Genomic DNA, 16,490 nt, shown 5'->3' on the forward strand with positions numbered 1-16,490 from the left:
CTTTCTTTCAAAGAATTCCTTAATTTTTTAAAGGAGAGAGTAAGTTTTTGACAGAAGATTCATTACCAGTATCGGTAATTTTTTGAAATTAGCAAGCAAGGCTTAGCAAACTATTCCTAATATAAAAGCACATGGTTAAGTATCTCTGAATTCTCATGCCCCATTTGCTCCTAATTTATTTTTATTGCCTTGAAAAAGAATGCAAATATAATTTGGTCATACTCAAAATAAATCATTGTTATCTTGAGGCCAAAAATTTAGTCCTTAAATGCTCATTTCTCAAACTTTGTGCACAACCACTAAAAATATTTCTTATTCCTAAAAAAATTTAAAGGGGCTTTTCAGGAAGCATGTAAGATAAGCAAATAAATCAGCAGGATTATGTACACCAGATGTGCCATCTATAATGACACAAAGAGTTTATTGTTCTCCAAATTTGTCTCTCTTGACAAAGAAAATAGTCTTCTGGAAAAAAAAAAAAAAAAAAAAAGAAAAGAAAAGAAAAGAGGAAGACAGAGAAAAAAAAGAAAGAAAAGTCTAAGATTAGGAATTCAGAAAGAATTTTTGTTACAAGGAATAAAAAGATATGACAGACACTTTGAATATATCAGGACAATAAGAAACAAACCCCTCCATTCTGCAGAGATTAATAACCATCCTAAAATCATAAAGTACAGCAGATAAATAAAACCTAGTAAGATTTTTTTTTCCTAAACAAAAGAAGGATATTGAAAACTAAAGGCTATGTCAAAACAAGAAATTGCATTGGCTTTTCTTCTGAAATGTAATTCCTCTCATAATTGCAGGTTATGTGTAACTGATATACCTAACATGTTTGTTGGTAACTAATTTTTATTATAATTTATTATTATCTTTAGCTTTCCAGGATGATATTATCTATGGAAAATATCTGTTCTTAGTTAAGATGAATATCTTCAGTAAGGTAAAATCATCCTGTCTACAAATCAACATTTCAAAATTCATGTTAATTTAGGATCTACACTTCCATAATATAACCATTTCCCTTCAGTGTCCCAGACATTTTTCCCCGTCACCTCTAAATTACTAAATTATTAATAATTAATTACTAATAATTCTAATAGCAATTAGAAAATTACCACTGTAATTTAGTACTTCAGTAATTTAGTACTACATTACTAAAAACTGTCCTGTCTTTTCCTGTTTTCTCTCTCCACTGAAGCAAATTACATAGTTGTAATATAAATTACATGGCTTAGACCAGTAATCCCTGAGAAAACAAAGAGCTCACAGACCCCCAGGAAACTGGGAAAGTGATGAGGACAAGCTGTTGATTGGTCCCACATTGCCATATGTAAATGTTTTAATTTGAGTAATTGTCTCTATACAGTCAGCCCGTTTTTCCTCTACCTCTATGTGCCTGTGCACTTGCGCTGGGTTTGGTGGTATCAGCTTCAGTGATGGAGCTGCCCTATACTGCCTCTTCCTTTCCTGCTGCTGAGGAGGAAACTGTCTCCACTTACTATGGTTATAGCCATTTTCTCTTGCTGTTTTCTTTCTCTTCTGAAATGTCTTCTGCTATGCCACGGATAAGTTTGATTCCCTTTATTCCACTTCCAGATTCAAAATTCAAATAAGATGTCCTCCTCTTGCAGATGCCAGGAAAGGGACTTTAATGAGCCTGACAACCATTTACATTGCAGAAGAATGGCTGTGTATGTGTGTGTTAGGCCAGCTCACCGTGTGGTTATCACCTGAGGCTTCAAGAAATCCCTTGTGTCCCCACATACCAACACAACATGGTAACAGAAGTAATCCGGGAAAAACAAAATTGGGCACAGGCATTCATCCATTCATTCATTCATTCTTTCATTCTTTCATTCATTCTTTCATTCTTTCATTCACTCCTTCTCTCTCTCCCTTCTCCTTGTTGTAATTCAGTTTAGTAAACCTTGAACAAGATTTTTCCCCTAAAAGTCAGGAAAACACATTGTAACTGTTTACCTACTGCTTTGAATCTCAATCCAAATGCTTTGAAAGTTTTACTTAAGTGAACCCACTAAGGCTTTTATATAACAATATAAAATCCAATATGGCTGAAACTGTTTACCTTTTGTTTTCTCCTTTCTTGCTTTAATATTATTCTGCTTCTGAAAAAGGCAAATAATTATTTTATTTGCAAAAGTATAATCTTAAGTCATGGCTGGAATTTGTCATCAGTAGTTCTGAGGTTTTAGCACACATACATGTGTTATGTTATGCATGTAATGTAATGTAATGTAATGTAATGTAATGTTATGTTATGTTATGTATGTTATGTTATGTATGTTATGTTGTTATGTTATATCAAACCTTCAGGTAGTAAAGTCAACATATCTCTGTTGAAATAATTTTGACTGATCCCAGTTTACTCCAGTAAGGATAGCACCACATTCACTATTAGGCTACTAAACACATTTAACGTGAAAAAATGAAACAGAAAAAGCTTTTAGTCATTTGACTTGTAATACACATTTAATCAATCTGTAATTTCTGAAAACTCAAGAAATCTTTGTCAATATATTATTTTCTCCTAATTTACTTTGTCATGCTGCAACATAGCTACAAAACTATATTAGCAAACAAACCAAAGGAGCACTATATGATCTTTTACCTTTTGGGACTTTCCAGAATACTGGGGACCTTTTGTAAAACAGGAAAGCAAAATAGATTGACACTACAAATTGCTGTTTTTGCAATACAGGAGACAGTTATATCTCCAACTACTTGGATCTCACCTGTCTTAAAGAACACAGTCTTATGTGAAATTACTTGGTGCATAAATTTGGAAGCTGGGGTCACTGTTCCAAGAGCAGAGTGAGCATGGCTGCAGTCCTTAGGTCAGTAGATTAAGACTTTTTTGGGGGTTAAAAATACAGAGTATTCCCTTTTTGTTTAAAGAAAGTTAGAGCAAACTTTCCAAATATATGGATATAACATTCACCCTTGCACTGGGGAGGAACCCCAGCGATGTGTAGTTTCTCTGACACCTAAAACATAAACCCCAGATTCACCCAAGGAATGCTGACAGATTCTACCAGCAGCAGCAAGCAGCAGGTTGGTTTGTATTTGCTATATGTGTGCAATACTCCTGCGCACTGGGTTTTCTTACAGAAGGTATGGCAAAGGGCATTCAGGACAAAGTTTGGGTTGGTGTTTTGGGGTTTTTTCCAGGTGAAACTCTCCCTTCCTCCTTATTCACAGAGGCAACATTCAGAAAACCCAATTTACTGGGAAGACTTCCAGATGGGTAGGGTGTTCTTTTAGTTTGATTCTGCATAGTCTGGATGATTACAAAGCTATGTTCAGTGATACTGCTTCCCAATGGCTGACAAAATCTGTGGGGTTTAGATTTCTAGTAGATTGGCAGAGGGTAAAGCACCCAAAGAAACAGAACATTATCTTTTTTTTTTCTTTATCATTATAACTCAGTTTGTGATGTTTTACTATTTCAGTGAATCTCAATACCTGTACATCCTTTTCCCCAAATAGTAACCAATGCTTTTTGTGAGGGCGTGAGAAAGGCCTCATCCAGCCCTGTCTGTGGAGGGACATTGAGCCCAAACGTGACGCCCTGCCTGGGGTGGGAGGCACCTGCAGCTTCTCACAGTCTGGCTGAGGAGGGGCCGGGCTGTCACACACCATGGCCTGCTGGTCTGTGAGGGGACACCAGGCCTGAAACACACACACTGTGGCACTACTGTTCTCTGGAGAGATACTTATTTGGTCACAAACACCACGGTTATGCCCAGTTTGTGAGGGGAAATGAGGCCTGAAACACACACCACGGCTGTGCTCAGTTTGTGAGGGGACACAATGGCTGTGCTGTGTTTGTGAGGGGACACCATGGCTGCCACACACAACATAGCAGTGCCTGGTTTGTGAGGGCACATCGGTGTTGTTAAACACACCATGGCGGTGCCCAGTCTGTGAGGGACACTGACACAGCATGGAGTAATTTGTGTCGGCTTTGAAGAGTTTCACTCACCGACTGCCACCGACCCAGTTCATTTTCTGCTGCAGAGGAGGCAGGGAGGGAGGGCTGCCCTGTGCGCTGCTGGCAGTGTGGTGAGGGGCAATGGCTACCCCAAGGCTGGTTTGCAGCCTCCCAGCAGGGCCACAGGGCCCTTCTGCGGGGCCTCCTCTTCCCTGGGAGCACCAGGGCAGCTGCTGTCCTCGCCCCAGGCTGCCAGAGAAGGAACGGATGGTACAGGGATTGACAGACAAAGGGGAAGGATGCAGGAAGCCAAGCAAGGCAGCTGATGGGGAAGAGGCAATGCTTTGGTTGCTGCAGCCCTTCCTCTACCCCTGGTGTTTCCATATAGGCAGCTGCCAAAGCCATCGCCCTCTCCCAAGGGAGTCATGAGCATCTTGTTGTCCCAAGTAAATTGATTTCTCTTTCAGGTCCAGCTTCTCACTGCTACAACCAAGGTGATTTTTAGGACAAGAGAGCACTTTCCATTCTGCTCTTCCTCAAGTATTTTAGGGGTAAGAGGGGAAGCGATGAGCATTTTCTACTGGTAGATGTTGTTGCCCTTTGTCCTGCCTGATGAGCTGTTGTGTGTGAATGTGACTAAACCTTGAGGAGCGGTGCAGAGCCACTGGGGGAATCTTGGCAGCAGCACAGCTCCACTTGCTCCCTCCCCTGTAACTCACTGCCATCGTGTCAGCAAGTGAGTGTTCCCATTTAAGAAACAATCATCAAAATCCTATATGAATTTTTTTCTGTGGTGTTTCCTGATTTATCTTTAGCCTTCAATTTTTCAGGGTACTAAAGTTTGATTAGCATTAGTACAACAATGTGAAGAGTGTTCAGAGTAGATATCAGGAGTCTAAAATTAAAAATTAGCCAATATGTTTTTCTTTCTAATACTTCTAATTTGGCTAGGGTGTTTATAGATCCTGATAAGTATGCATAATTGTTTCTTGTAATAACACTAGATTTAAATCTTCATGATAAATTATATCTATATTTTAAGTGTCTGTGTCTCTACAGCTAATATGACAGATGACAGACTGAAAATTTATTTAATTTCATCAATTCAAATATTTTTATTTTCAATTCCATCTAGTGTAAATGTTGAACTTGCTAATACTATGTCTAAGAAGTAGTTTCACATATAACATAATCAAATCTCTTTCACATTTGTTTTTTTAATAGACGATATTTTCTGTATCACTTTTACTCCTACTTTTTCACTGTATTGTCTAGATTTAAAGGAAAAAAGTGGGATCTTCTTTATGTTTAACTTATTTATCTGGTAGTTAGCAGTTATTTGTAGAATCCAGGAAAAGTTACATGGCAACTTCAATTAATTATTTTTCAACATAATAAAATCTTCTCCTCCTCAAATTATTTCTTACAAATAAAGCTAATGACCTTTCATACAGTCATAAAATAAAAAATCAGTTCTTTTTTGAGGAGGGCAAAGTCAAAAATTAAATAAGAGCTGAGATGAATATATTTCCAGTGTTTGCGTGTTTTGTCTTGACTGCCAACATTTTAAAAGTTTGAAATAATTGATTTGACTTTCTGAATGATGACTTAATTTCAAAGAGTTGTATGACATAATTATTAATTTTTAAAAGGTTATGAGAATGAGTTTCATGGAGCTTAGTCAATTCTCTGGAAAGTGAAGTAAGTATAGAACAAAGAGGCTTCCTCTATTTGCCAGATACTGAAGTATAAAGATTTCTCTGTTTTCTTTTATAGCCACTCTTCAGAAAAACTGTATCGCATGTTCCTTTGTTAAGAAAGTATTATACAGGATCTTCTCAGAACAGCTTTCAGCATCTGAATTTTCCTCTCTGACATGCTTCATTATCAGATCAGCTCTAGAAATGAGACATATCAAAGCAGCCCAAAGCAGTCTAAGAAAGCATTTCTCCAGGGATGCTGGTGTTGAAATGTTGACTGTGCAACTTTTGGCACCCAGCTTTGAGTAGGTCCTTACAGAAGTCCTGTATAATCAAATAAGAGGGAGGGAGGTCTTTTGATGGGTGACTCAAGCACTTAAGTTAGGCTCCTACTCTATGTCTCAACAAACCCAAAGAGGAAGCAGCTAATTTAGGCAATGAAATTGTCAATTCAAAGTGTGTGCCAACTCTGTCTGCAGCATTACTGTACCCTGAAGGTTTGAACATGCTTCTTTCCCTAAATATGTTCCCTTGAGTGAACAGACACTACTTATGTAAAATCATACCCACCAGAGACAGCAAGAAACAGAGAAGATGCATTTCCAAGCAATTTCTTAGAACTAACTGCAAATAGTCCTCATGTTTCTTAATTAATCTTCCCCTTTCCAGCAAGTGTCCTACTCTAGTGCTCATTATAAAGGAAGGAACTACTAAAGAGATGAATGAACTACAAAACCCAAAACAAACACAAACTGGTGAATCTCACAGGTTTAAATATTTTACAACATTACTGATTTTTCAAATGTTAATTTAACATACTTTGACTTTGAGTTTTTTTTTTGATCTTGATATCTAGCATTAGCATAAAAGATGCAGAGAAACTAAAATGCTTTTCAATCTCTATCCAGGGTGAGAATTTCTAGCACTTTTAAATACCAGGATACATTTATTTAAATCCCTAAATATTGACCTAATTATCTAATGCTAGGAATGCATGACTAAAAAAAGCCTGACTCTGTTCCAAGATTTTCTTTGGCAAATGCAGTGCTTAAACTTTGTTTAGAGGGTTGCATGACCTTCTTCCAGTCAATGCTCCATGATTCCTTCCTTGAGAGATCAACTTAGGGAGAGATAAAGCAACACGGACCTTGTGGTGTTTTAGAGTAACCTGGTTATGGTTTTGCCATAAAGAGTACTTTTTAAAACATGGCTGTGATATTGCAAAATCATGAGAGAATCTGAGGAAGTTCAAAACTGAAGACAAAGCTTGATTTAAAAACAAAGTTTCCCCTTTTAGAAGTAGTTCCTCTTGAAAGACAGATCTCTCTTTCAATTAATTTGATGAAAACTCCTTCCCCTATTCCCCTTTAAAGGGTGGAGAGGTAGAAGACTGTAGAGAGGCTAAATAGTTTCCAAACACAGCAAACTGACCAGCTCAGAGAGAAGGACCTAATCTACCTGGGACAAAATTCAATGCCCAGCTGGGAAGAACATGGGATTGGATCCACATGTCAAACCACCAGCCAGGACAGTACCACAGACAACAGTAGGCTGAGACTTTGTTATAGGAAGCAGATGCCATTCTTGGGTGGTATTATTTAGATGGAATAATTTTTTACAGAATGAACTCTCAAGACAAAGTGCCATCCTTGGCTTGATGGAGAACAGTTACACGAGATCTGTTACAGAGTCTCATGCAGAATACCTCACTTCATTAAAAAAGTACTTCTATAAAGATTAACAAAGACCAAAGAATCCTCTGTGACCAAAGAATCCTCTGTAGATGTGCCAAACTCCAGTCAGGGAACAGTGTAAAAAGCAAATCAGGAGACGGAGCTAAGAGAATTCAGTCCTTACAAGGGGTTAGGAAAAAGCTGAAGGATATCAGACTTGAAGTAGAGACAGTCTGAACCACAGCAAAAAGAAGATAACAGAGGGGAACACAAACTCAGACAAAAATACAAATACAACAGGCCAGGAAAAAATTGGGAAACAACTAGACAAGGTAACCAAACTACTATTTTTCTTCACATCAGCTAGGAGCCAAAGCTTGCTAGAAAGGCTAAAGGGACAACTGATGGCCAAGGAACAACATGAGTGCTCAGAAGAGACATCGATGTTGTGGAAAAGTTAGGCTTTTTGCATCAGTATTCATTGATGAGGAAACAGGAGAACTTCATGCAAGAATATTTCCTGGGGAACTCAGTGAGGATCTGTACAAAGTGAAAATATCAGCAGATGAGGTGAAAATGATCTTGCCAAGGCAAAGCACTAGGACTAAATGGCATTCAATAAGGAGTCCTATAATGCAGCACTGTGGAAAGGACCACTTGAATTTGGAGTCATCTTGGAGACTAGAGGGTAGCAAATATGACACAATTTAAAAAAGAATAATTTTGTGGCAATACAGAAAGCGCACTTCTGCGCAAAAAAAAATAGCAAGAATTATAATATATGCCATCATGGGAAAAGCCAGTGGAGCTTCTATAGATGGAAGTTGCTGTAGAACACATGTAAAAAAGAATGATTGCTGCTGTCTCGATGGATTTAATTAAGGCTGTTGACAACATCTGTTACTGAAGGTTTTAAGAAAATAAAGAAGTTGTGAAATAACTTCTGCCTTTGAATAAAATGAAGAAGGGAGGGAAGAGACTATTTAGTTTTTGTTTTCATGCACTCAAGCACTGGGACAGATATGGAAGAGGCTGACAAACTCCTGAGTGGTAAGGGAAAGTTGTGGGGTGAGAGGAGAGGGGGAGAGAGTGAGTAAGAGTGAGCTCTGTTATTGAATCCCTCTTCCAGAACAGGCAAAGGTGGACATAAAGTGGAGCTTGTAGGAGCCAGGGTCAAATTAAGCAGAAAGGAGTGCTTCTTCACATAAGAAATGGTAAATCTGAGGAATGGCTTGTCAGATGTTTCTATTTATGTAAGATTTTACAGGATTTAAAGAGAGACTGAACAAGTAATTGTAAGAGTAATTGTAAGGAATGTTTAATAGAAAAACTTCTCAGTCTCACAAAATTCTCACAGATTGAAATGGCCAGAGGTTGGGAGAGTATGAAGCTGCAGCATCATATTAAATTGCAATTTTTTTCTTTCTTGGGTATCTGCTTAGAGCTATTGTTAGAGACAGAATACTGTGCTTGGTGAAGCACTGGCCTGTTTGCTTATTTTTAATATTTAGAAGTCCCCCAAATAAGAGTTAATAAGCAAACTGCAGTAGATGATCTTTCTGTTGTCATACTCACCAGCTGCAAACACTCAAATAAATTCTTGAGGCATGACAAAAGGATGTCAGCAGATTCTGTGTTTGGGCTGCAGGAGTAAAAGAGATGGTTTTTCTGGATTTATTCTTGCCGTCACTTTTACAGAGTAGAACACTGACTCTGCTGTGGGCAGTGCCAGTATCCCCATTGTTAATGGATGCCAGCTACATGATTTTACCACTTATACCTGTACTCTTGCACTTGCCACGTAGTTTGTTTAATGAGTTTACAGTGCACCTGAGAAACAGTTTAATAAGGTAGCATTAGAACTTTCTTCAGATGATCTGAAAATAGAAACCTTTACAGATTTAAAGCAAAACCTGAAAAACATACATAATGTATTTGAGACTTCTGAAGGCATAAAACAGACATATCCTGGTTAAGCTGAATTATCTGTATGGAATAAGGTTAACATGAAAGAGAAATCTAGATATTAAAGGTTTAGGTAATAAAGCCTAAATAGTAAAAGTGAAATTCCTTATCTGAGAACATCACCTGACAGTTTACCATGCCTAGAGCACCTGACATTGACCTCTACTCTTGTCTATTTTCCTCTCCCTCTCACTTTGTAAAGGGAAAACAATTTGTTTATATTTCTTTCTAGAGCTGTATTCTCTGTAGAATACCACTGTTCTCTGAAGTCAGAACTGTTAGTGATCAGTCTGGGACTGACTGTCCTGTCAGAGAGATTACTTGAATCCCTTGTGGATAAATCATTAGAACCTACAAGTCTTGCAGGCTTCAAATTTACAGCAGCAAGTGTGTATCTCCCTAAAGACATAGTAATGGAAAAGGGACTTCTGGTGCAGGAATGCACCCCACTTACACCATCTCTGGGATGCTTACACTCAGGAGCCAAGCAACAGAATAGGATCTTCCTGCTTCCTCTTTCTTCGCATGTGATAACATAGCTCTGCCTAATCTGGGCACCCCTAAGTCTCATTAGAACTGAGAGAGTTGGAATCAACTGCTTGATAAGATCAGGCCAGTCTCACCACACTGACAGTTCTTCAACAAGCTTCCACATCTGTGCCATTAAAACTGAAGCTCCTGCTTGTCAGGATCTTTAGCATCTATCTTCAGATCCTAAAGGAATTACAGTGTCTGAATATTCTACTGTGGGATATGAGTATAGCCAACAGCTTCTCTAAACCAGACTAAATAAACAGATCATTTCTGCTGACACAAATTTGAATTCAAAGGTCAGGGTATCTTATCACCCTTTTCTGATAAAAACATCAAATTTGCCATTGGTGTGCCTTGATGTTGCAAACTAATTCTGTGGGTGTATTTCTGTACTTATGTAAGTGATGACATTAAAGTAAATAGAAAGTTGGGAAGTACTTCAGAGAAAGGTATTTACTTGCATAAGGGCTTCTATGTTCATACTCTGTTGAATCTGACTCAAATGAAATCCTACTATTCCCATACCACTGTGCAAACATACAGCTCAAAATTAAAGGAAAAACCAGCTGTTACTAGCTTACCACATTACAGTACATTATATTTTGGATATTATTTACAGTTCAGTATTAGTAATTGAAAACAAGCACTGTGTGAATTCATGTTACGTGTTTCACATATACTCATCCACATGGAAACCGCTATGTCCTGTATGCATGATCTACACACATCTAAATCGTAAAGGTCCCAAATAGCAATGATTCAAAACACAGAATTTATAAGAATTTTTCAGTAATTTTATTTTTTATTTTGTATGTCCTTATTGCACACTCCATAAGCAGCAAGGAAATTTTCAGTTTACTGCAGACTGATGTTACAGCTATTGGACCCTGTTAGGATCATATAAGACATCATTATAGATGTTTTTTTGCTTAAAAAATTGCACATTATTTTTTCAAACACTAAATCAAATGGTAAAATAAATGATCAGAGTAAGCCTGACTGATATCTCTTGTCTAATAGCCTGCATATTCCAATTCCACTACCTTTATCACAACCACGAAGTTGTGCAAGGGTGAAGTGCTGGTATGGGAGACAATGGGCACAAAACAGAAGATAAAAAAGAGGCATTAGTTTTCATGATTACACTCTAGTTCCTGCATATACGAACATTCATGGACCTTAGTTACCCTGACACTCATTGCTGCCATATATTCTTCTTCCTCAGTTATTGGTTCCTATATTTAAAAAATGCACACGTTATTTTAATGCATTTGATGAAAAATGACCATATGACTAACAACCAATCACCTGACACTAAAAATTGAGTTTCTACTTAAGAAAGGCTAAACCCTCAAATAGTCTGGATCTAATATCAGCATCCCTCCAGTTCCACAGCTTCAGTTACTCAAACTTATTTGATTATACATATCTCCAGAAGTTTATTATAAAGTCGGTAGAAAACATGGAGACAACTGAGCACTGAGCACTGCACCAATAATACTACAGTTTTAGCTGTTAATTTTGCAGTAATATTGAGAAGTGTTATTACGACTAAATGTAGTAAAGTTGCTGCCTTCAGCACTAAAAAAAAAAAAAAAAAAGTAACACCTAAGGCCACACTCCACAAAGAGGAGTTTGTGCATGGATTACTGAGCAGGATTGTGGCAGAGCAAAACTCTCGAGACAGCAAGAACAGAAGAAAGGGGGTATTTAAAACAGTTCAGTCTTTTCTTCATCCTTTCAAAAGAAGGAAATACATTCATTTTATTGACTGAAACACTGTGCGGTTAGATTTGCTTCACTTAAATGTTCCCACGGATCTGACTGTGGGGTGCACGTCTGCACTAACCACCAAATCACCAGTAGTTTCAGTCATCCAGGATCCTGTGAAGTGAAAGGTCAGCAGATACACAGAACCGAAAGAGATCTGTGAACTTTCCCCTTGGTAAGAAAATGCTAGAGTAATGGAATATTGCAAATAGCTGTGGTTTGGCAAAATCTAAGAGTATGCTGTGCTACACACAAGCCAGTAAGGGAAGTATTCAGTGGAGAGCATGATTTAAAAAAAATAACAAGCTGTAAGCAAACCAATTTCTTAGCCAGTATATCTTGTATCTTTCTGCACTGAAAAACCTATTTTACTGACAAAATAATCTGCAATGAAATCAGGCTTACCTACTAACTGAATGTCTTCTGCACTGCACTAGGTCAGATTTTGACATTTTCCTAGCTTTATCTTGAGTTGTGCATTTAGGGGAAAAAATAGCTAGAAGGGCCTCTGTCCAGGTCTCTGGCCTGTGCTCACTGGCAAAAACATAATACACTTCAAGATTACCCCATATCCTCTCTACCTAACTGTCCAGACCACTGTGGACTGAATTTTTGCAGCCTCCTAGGATGAAATGAGCAATACATCTTCCTTGCTTCTTTCTTGTCCTGCCGGTCTTGGCTTACTGGACTTTTTAGAAGGCACCTGGATGTTTTGATAAGTGGTGTCTGATTTTCAAAAGCAAATCTCACTTGCTCTCAAATCAATTATATCATTCCTTCATCCTGAAGCTTGTGCTGCTATCTAAACACCATCACTGCACTATGTTCAATGGGGGGTTGTTTTGTAACAGTAATGTTACTTATTTAACACAGTATTTGCTGAGTTACTGTGAGGGAGGTGGCCTCACTCTCCATTTTCAGGGAAAAACAGGGGTCTTTACCACTGCCTTAAACGCCTAGTATCACATTTTAAAAACATACTTTTATATGCACATTTAAACTAACGCTTTGTCATATACTATCTTACACAGTTACCCTAGTACTGTATTTTCAAAGCTTAAAGGACCAGAGTGTGTAAGTACTCTGATCCTCCCCCTGCAATTTCAGTACCTTTCCCAACCAAGTGAAGCAGTAAACGTAAGTAATTAAGAAAACAGAAAAATAAAGCAGCAAGACAACTGCCTTTACTGTACATTCCTTTATGTGAAATTAGCCGGGTTTTACTGCCGGGGCCGTGCGACTCCGTCGGGGTTATTTTGGGCTAGTAACACAGCCGGTGCACAATACCGGCTTCCTTTCGGAGAGAGGACAGGAAATAAATTACGCTCAGTGTGCAGGCGCTGCCCCGGAGACGCCGAGCTGCCCGGCTCCCTCCCGCGGCCGCCCGGCCGATTTCCGACCCAGGGCTGCCCGAGGCCACCGGCCCGGCTGCGCCGCCCTCTGCCGCGTCGCTCCCGCACCGGGCGACCCCCCGCCCCGGCGTTACAGCCCCCCCGGCCCGGGGAGGCTCGGGAGTGCCGGGGGTGACCCGCTGCCCATCCTGCCGGGGCTGCCCCAGGACCCGAGTTCTCTCCGGCCCTGCCGCCCGGCTTCCCGCTCCCCCCGCGCCGCTGGCGAGGCCGGGGCCGGAGGCGGAGCCTGCTCCGCAGGGCAGGCGGAAGGAAAGGGCCGGCCGCAGCCTGAGGCGAGCCGGAGCGCTGCAGGGCCGAGCTCCGCGGACCCGCCGAGCGCCCGGGGATCAAATCAACGGTGCGGCCGGAGCCTAGCGCAGGGGGACCCGCCGTGAAGCCGGAGCCGAGCGCCGGGGACCCCGTGCTGCTGCTGCCACTGCTGCCGCCGCCGCGGCCGCGCCCGGAGCTATAGCGGTTGTGGCCGGGGCGGCGGTGCTGAGCGGCCGGGCCGCTACCGCTACCGCTACCGCTGCCTCTGCCGCTGCCGGTGCCGCCCCGCGCGGCGCAGCCAATGGTGGTCGGCGGGGCGGGCTGCGCCGCGCGGGGCTGCGTTGTGCAACGCGCCGCGCTTTGAAGGCACCATCACCCTTGGGAGGCAGCGCTCACTCGGCATCTGTCAGGGCAGGGCGTCCGGCGGCGGGCCGGGCCCAGCGCCCCGATGAAGACCCGGCGGGACCGGCCTTCCCGGCGGGCGTGAGCCACCCGCTCTAGGAGCGGCGCGGAGCGGTGCCCCGGAGGGCAGGATGGCCCACATGCTGCATGCGGCAGCCCGGCGGGTGCAGTGGAGCAGGGCGGGCGCCGCGAAGAGGGCTGCGTGCCTGCTGGCCGCGGCGTACGGGCTCAAAATCCTCTACCCCATCATCCGCGGGCGTGTGAAGCGGGCGAGCGGCAGAGGCGGCGCGCAGGATGAGAGGGGCCGGGCGGTCCCGCAGCGCGCCGTCAGCCGGGGCAGAGCCTCCCCTGCCGTGGACGCGGAATTCTTCAAGCAGCTGCTGGAACTCCGCAAGCTGTTCTTCCCGAAGCTGGTGAGTGCCGAGCTGGGCTTGCTCTGCCTCCACTCGTTTGCTCTGGTATCTAGGACCTTTCTCTCCATCTATGTAGCCGCCCTCGATGGAAAAATTGTGAAGAGCATTGTGGAGAAAAAGCCCAGGAGCTTTATCTTCAAGTTAATCAAGTGGCTGATGATTGCAATCCCAGCCACTTTCGTGAACAGCACCATACGGTACCTGGAGTGCAAGCTGGCCCTCGCCTTCCGCACGCGGCTGGTGGATCACGCCTATGAGACCTACTTTGCCAACCAAACTTACTACAAAGTGATCAGCATGGACGGGCGCCTGGCCAACCCTGACCAGTCCCTCACCGAGGACATCATGATGTTCTCGCAGTCCGTGGCGCATCTCTACTCCAACCTTACCAAGCCCATCCTGGATGTCGTGCTCACCTCCTACACCCTCATCCGCACAGCGCGGTCCCGGGGGGCCAACCCCATCGGGCCCACAGTCCTGGCTGGTCTTGTCGTCTATGCCACGGCCCGCGTGCTCAAAGCCTGCTCGCCCAAATTTGGCAAACTGGTGGCTGAGGAGGCTCACAGGAAGGGCTATCTGCGCTTCATACATTCACGCATCATTGCCAATGTGGAAGAGATTGCCTTTTACCGAGGGCACAAGGTAAGGAGGAGAGAAACTGGAAGCACTGGGGTCGCTCCTACAGTGCCAGAGTGGACTCATGCTTCCCCTTATGCCCTTCTTGAGACCTTTGGGTCCCTCTAACATTTAAACTTGTTTACAGCTTGGCACTTCCCGTTTCTTAGGAAATACCGTCTCACAAGCAGTGTCTGGGGGGAGCAGATCGCAGTTTCCTTGAACTCTGGCAATATTTCGGTTTTGCAGATGGATCTTATGCTTATCTAGAAAACTAATCTATATTACCGTTTTTACCCCACCCAGTCCCTTCTGATTAACTTTCCTAGACTTTTTTTCCAGCCATGTGTATGAACCATCATATTTAATTCAGCAGAAATAACAACCACGGCACACCAGAAAGTTTAGGGGGAAACTCTGTGATGGCTCAGAGCGCACTACAACCTTTGACACTCTTTCATGTAGCCAAGCAAAGATGTAGTCACCAGTCTTAAAATAGCATAAGTACAGTACTTCTGCAATCACAGTTACATAAACTAGTAGCTTATTTTAAAGCCACCTTATTAAGGGACCTCTTCATATTTTTGTTAGAAGTGAATTTTGGCTGTAGTACCTTTCAAACACAATTGGGGAAAAAAGTTTTTTCATGCAAGGTGAAAATGAAAGCTGGAAACCAGCCTGAAGTATTACTCTTTGAGTTCAAGCAATGATTATATAACATTAATGGTTTATTTCTGTAGACACAATCTTTCTCAAAAGCTGCCTGTAATAATGTTTTAACTGCAGCTAAATTAAACATTTTCTCAATTCCCACATATATGGGCATGAACTGAATACATACTGTATTCACTTGCAACTGTGTTTGACTTGTTAAACCTCCTGGGATAATTCTCTCTTTCCCCAGACTGCTTGCAAAAACAAGCAGCATTTCAGGAATCAACTCTGCAGGTTTAAGACACTGAAGATAATTGATCCCCAGATGCTTTCCGATATAATTTTCAGCGGCTGTGAAACTCTACAGCTGCAGCTTTATTAAAAGGATGTGAAATCCAACTTTTATTGTTAGAATCAACTGTTGTGACTACTATGCTGTTCGTGTATATATTAGAGATCTTGAAAGAGTTGAAAACCTGCCAATGTTCTGTTGAGGGACAATGGTGTGAATAAGAACCAGGTCCACTGCCTTCCATAAAGCTGTGCACTTTTGCTGTGAGACTGCAGCACAGTGAGCATATGTGATTCAGAAGTGACAGCTCTGGCTACCTGATTATTTCATGTACACGTGTGAATGTATCTTGTACTACTTGTGCATCTTTGTTTCATTGTATAAATTATTTTATTTTAACTGTAGGTAGAATTGAAACAACTGCAAAAAAGCTACAAGGATTTGACAGATCAAATGAATCTCATTTTGTCCAAACGTTTGTGGTACATCATGATAGAGCAGTTCCTGATGAAGTATGTCTGGAGTAGCTGTGGTATGATCATGGTCGCCGTGCCCATCATCACTGCAACGGGATTTGCAGATGGTGGTAATACCATCTTTTACCTAATTTCTAAATGTTTCTTTAAAGTTATGTCCCCAAAAGACTGTAGTTCCCTTGAGTGCTGTTCACATTAGTTTATTTTTCACATACTTTCTTACAACATCTGTGTCGTATGTATAACTTGCAAGCATAGCAAGTCAGCTGAGGAAATGATCCGAGTTGGTGTGTGTGATAAACAGTATGAAGTCAGGACTTAAAGGATCCTTGTATCACACAGGATTGTAATGATTATTACAGACTTCTTTTTCACTAGTT

The 16,490-nt window shown here is 41.6% G+C and overlaps 1 protein-coding gene across 2 annotated transcripts in view; it reads left to right on the plus strand.

The window, feature by feature from the left end:
- The first annotated feature begins 13,640 nt into the window (after positions 1 to 13,640).
- ABCD2 (ATP binding cassette subfamily D member 2) overlaps positions 13,641 to 16,490 on the plus strand; it is a 41,552-nt gene continuing 38,702 nt past the window's right edge. The window contains exons 1-2 of one of the 2 annotated variants that reach the window (XM_040062066.2): positions 13,641 to 14,715; positions 16,040 to 16,220. In XM_040062066.2, coding sequence (XP_039918000.1) covers positions 13,792 to 14,715; positions 16,040 to 16,220 — 1,105 coding nt within the window. In that variant the 5' untranslated portion in view covers positions 13,641 to 13,791. The remainder of the gene's footprint in view (positions 14,716 to 16,039; positions 16,221 to 16,490) is intronic. The other variant, XM_040062065.2, reaches the window with a different exon arrangement.

Source organism: Hirundo rustica, chromosome 4 (assembly GCF_015227805.2).
Source record: "Hirundo rustica isolate bHirRus1 chromosome 4, bHirRus1.pri.v3, whole genome shotgun sequence".
Classification (NCBI taxonomy): Eukaryota; Metazoa; Chordata; class Aves; order Passeriformes; family Hirundinidae; genus Hirundo; species Hirundo rustica.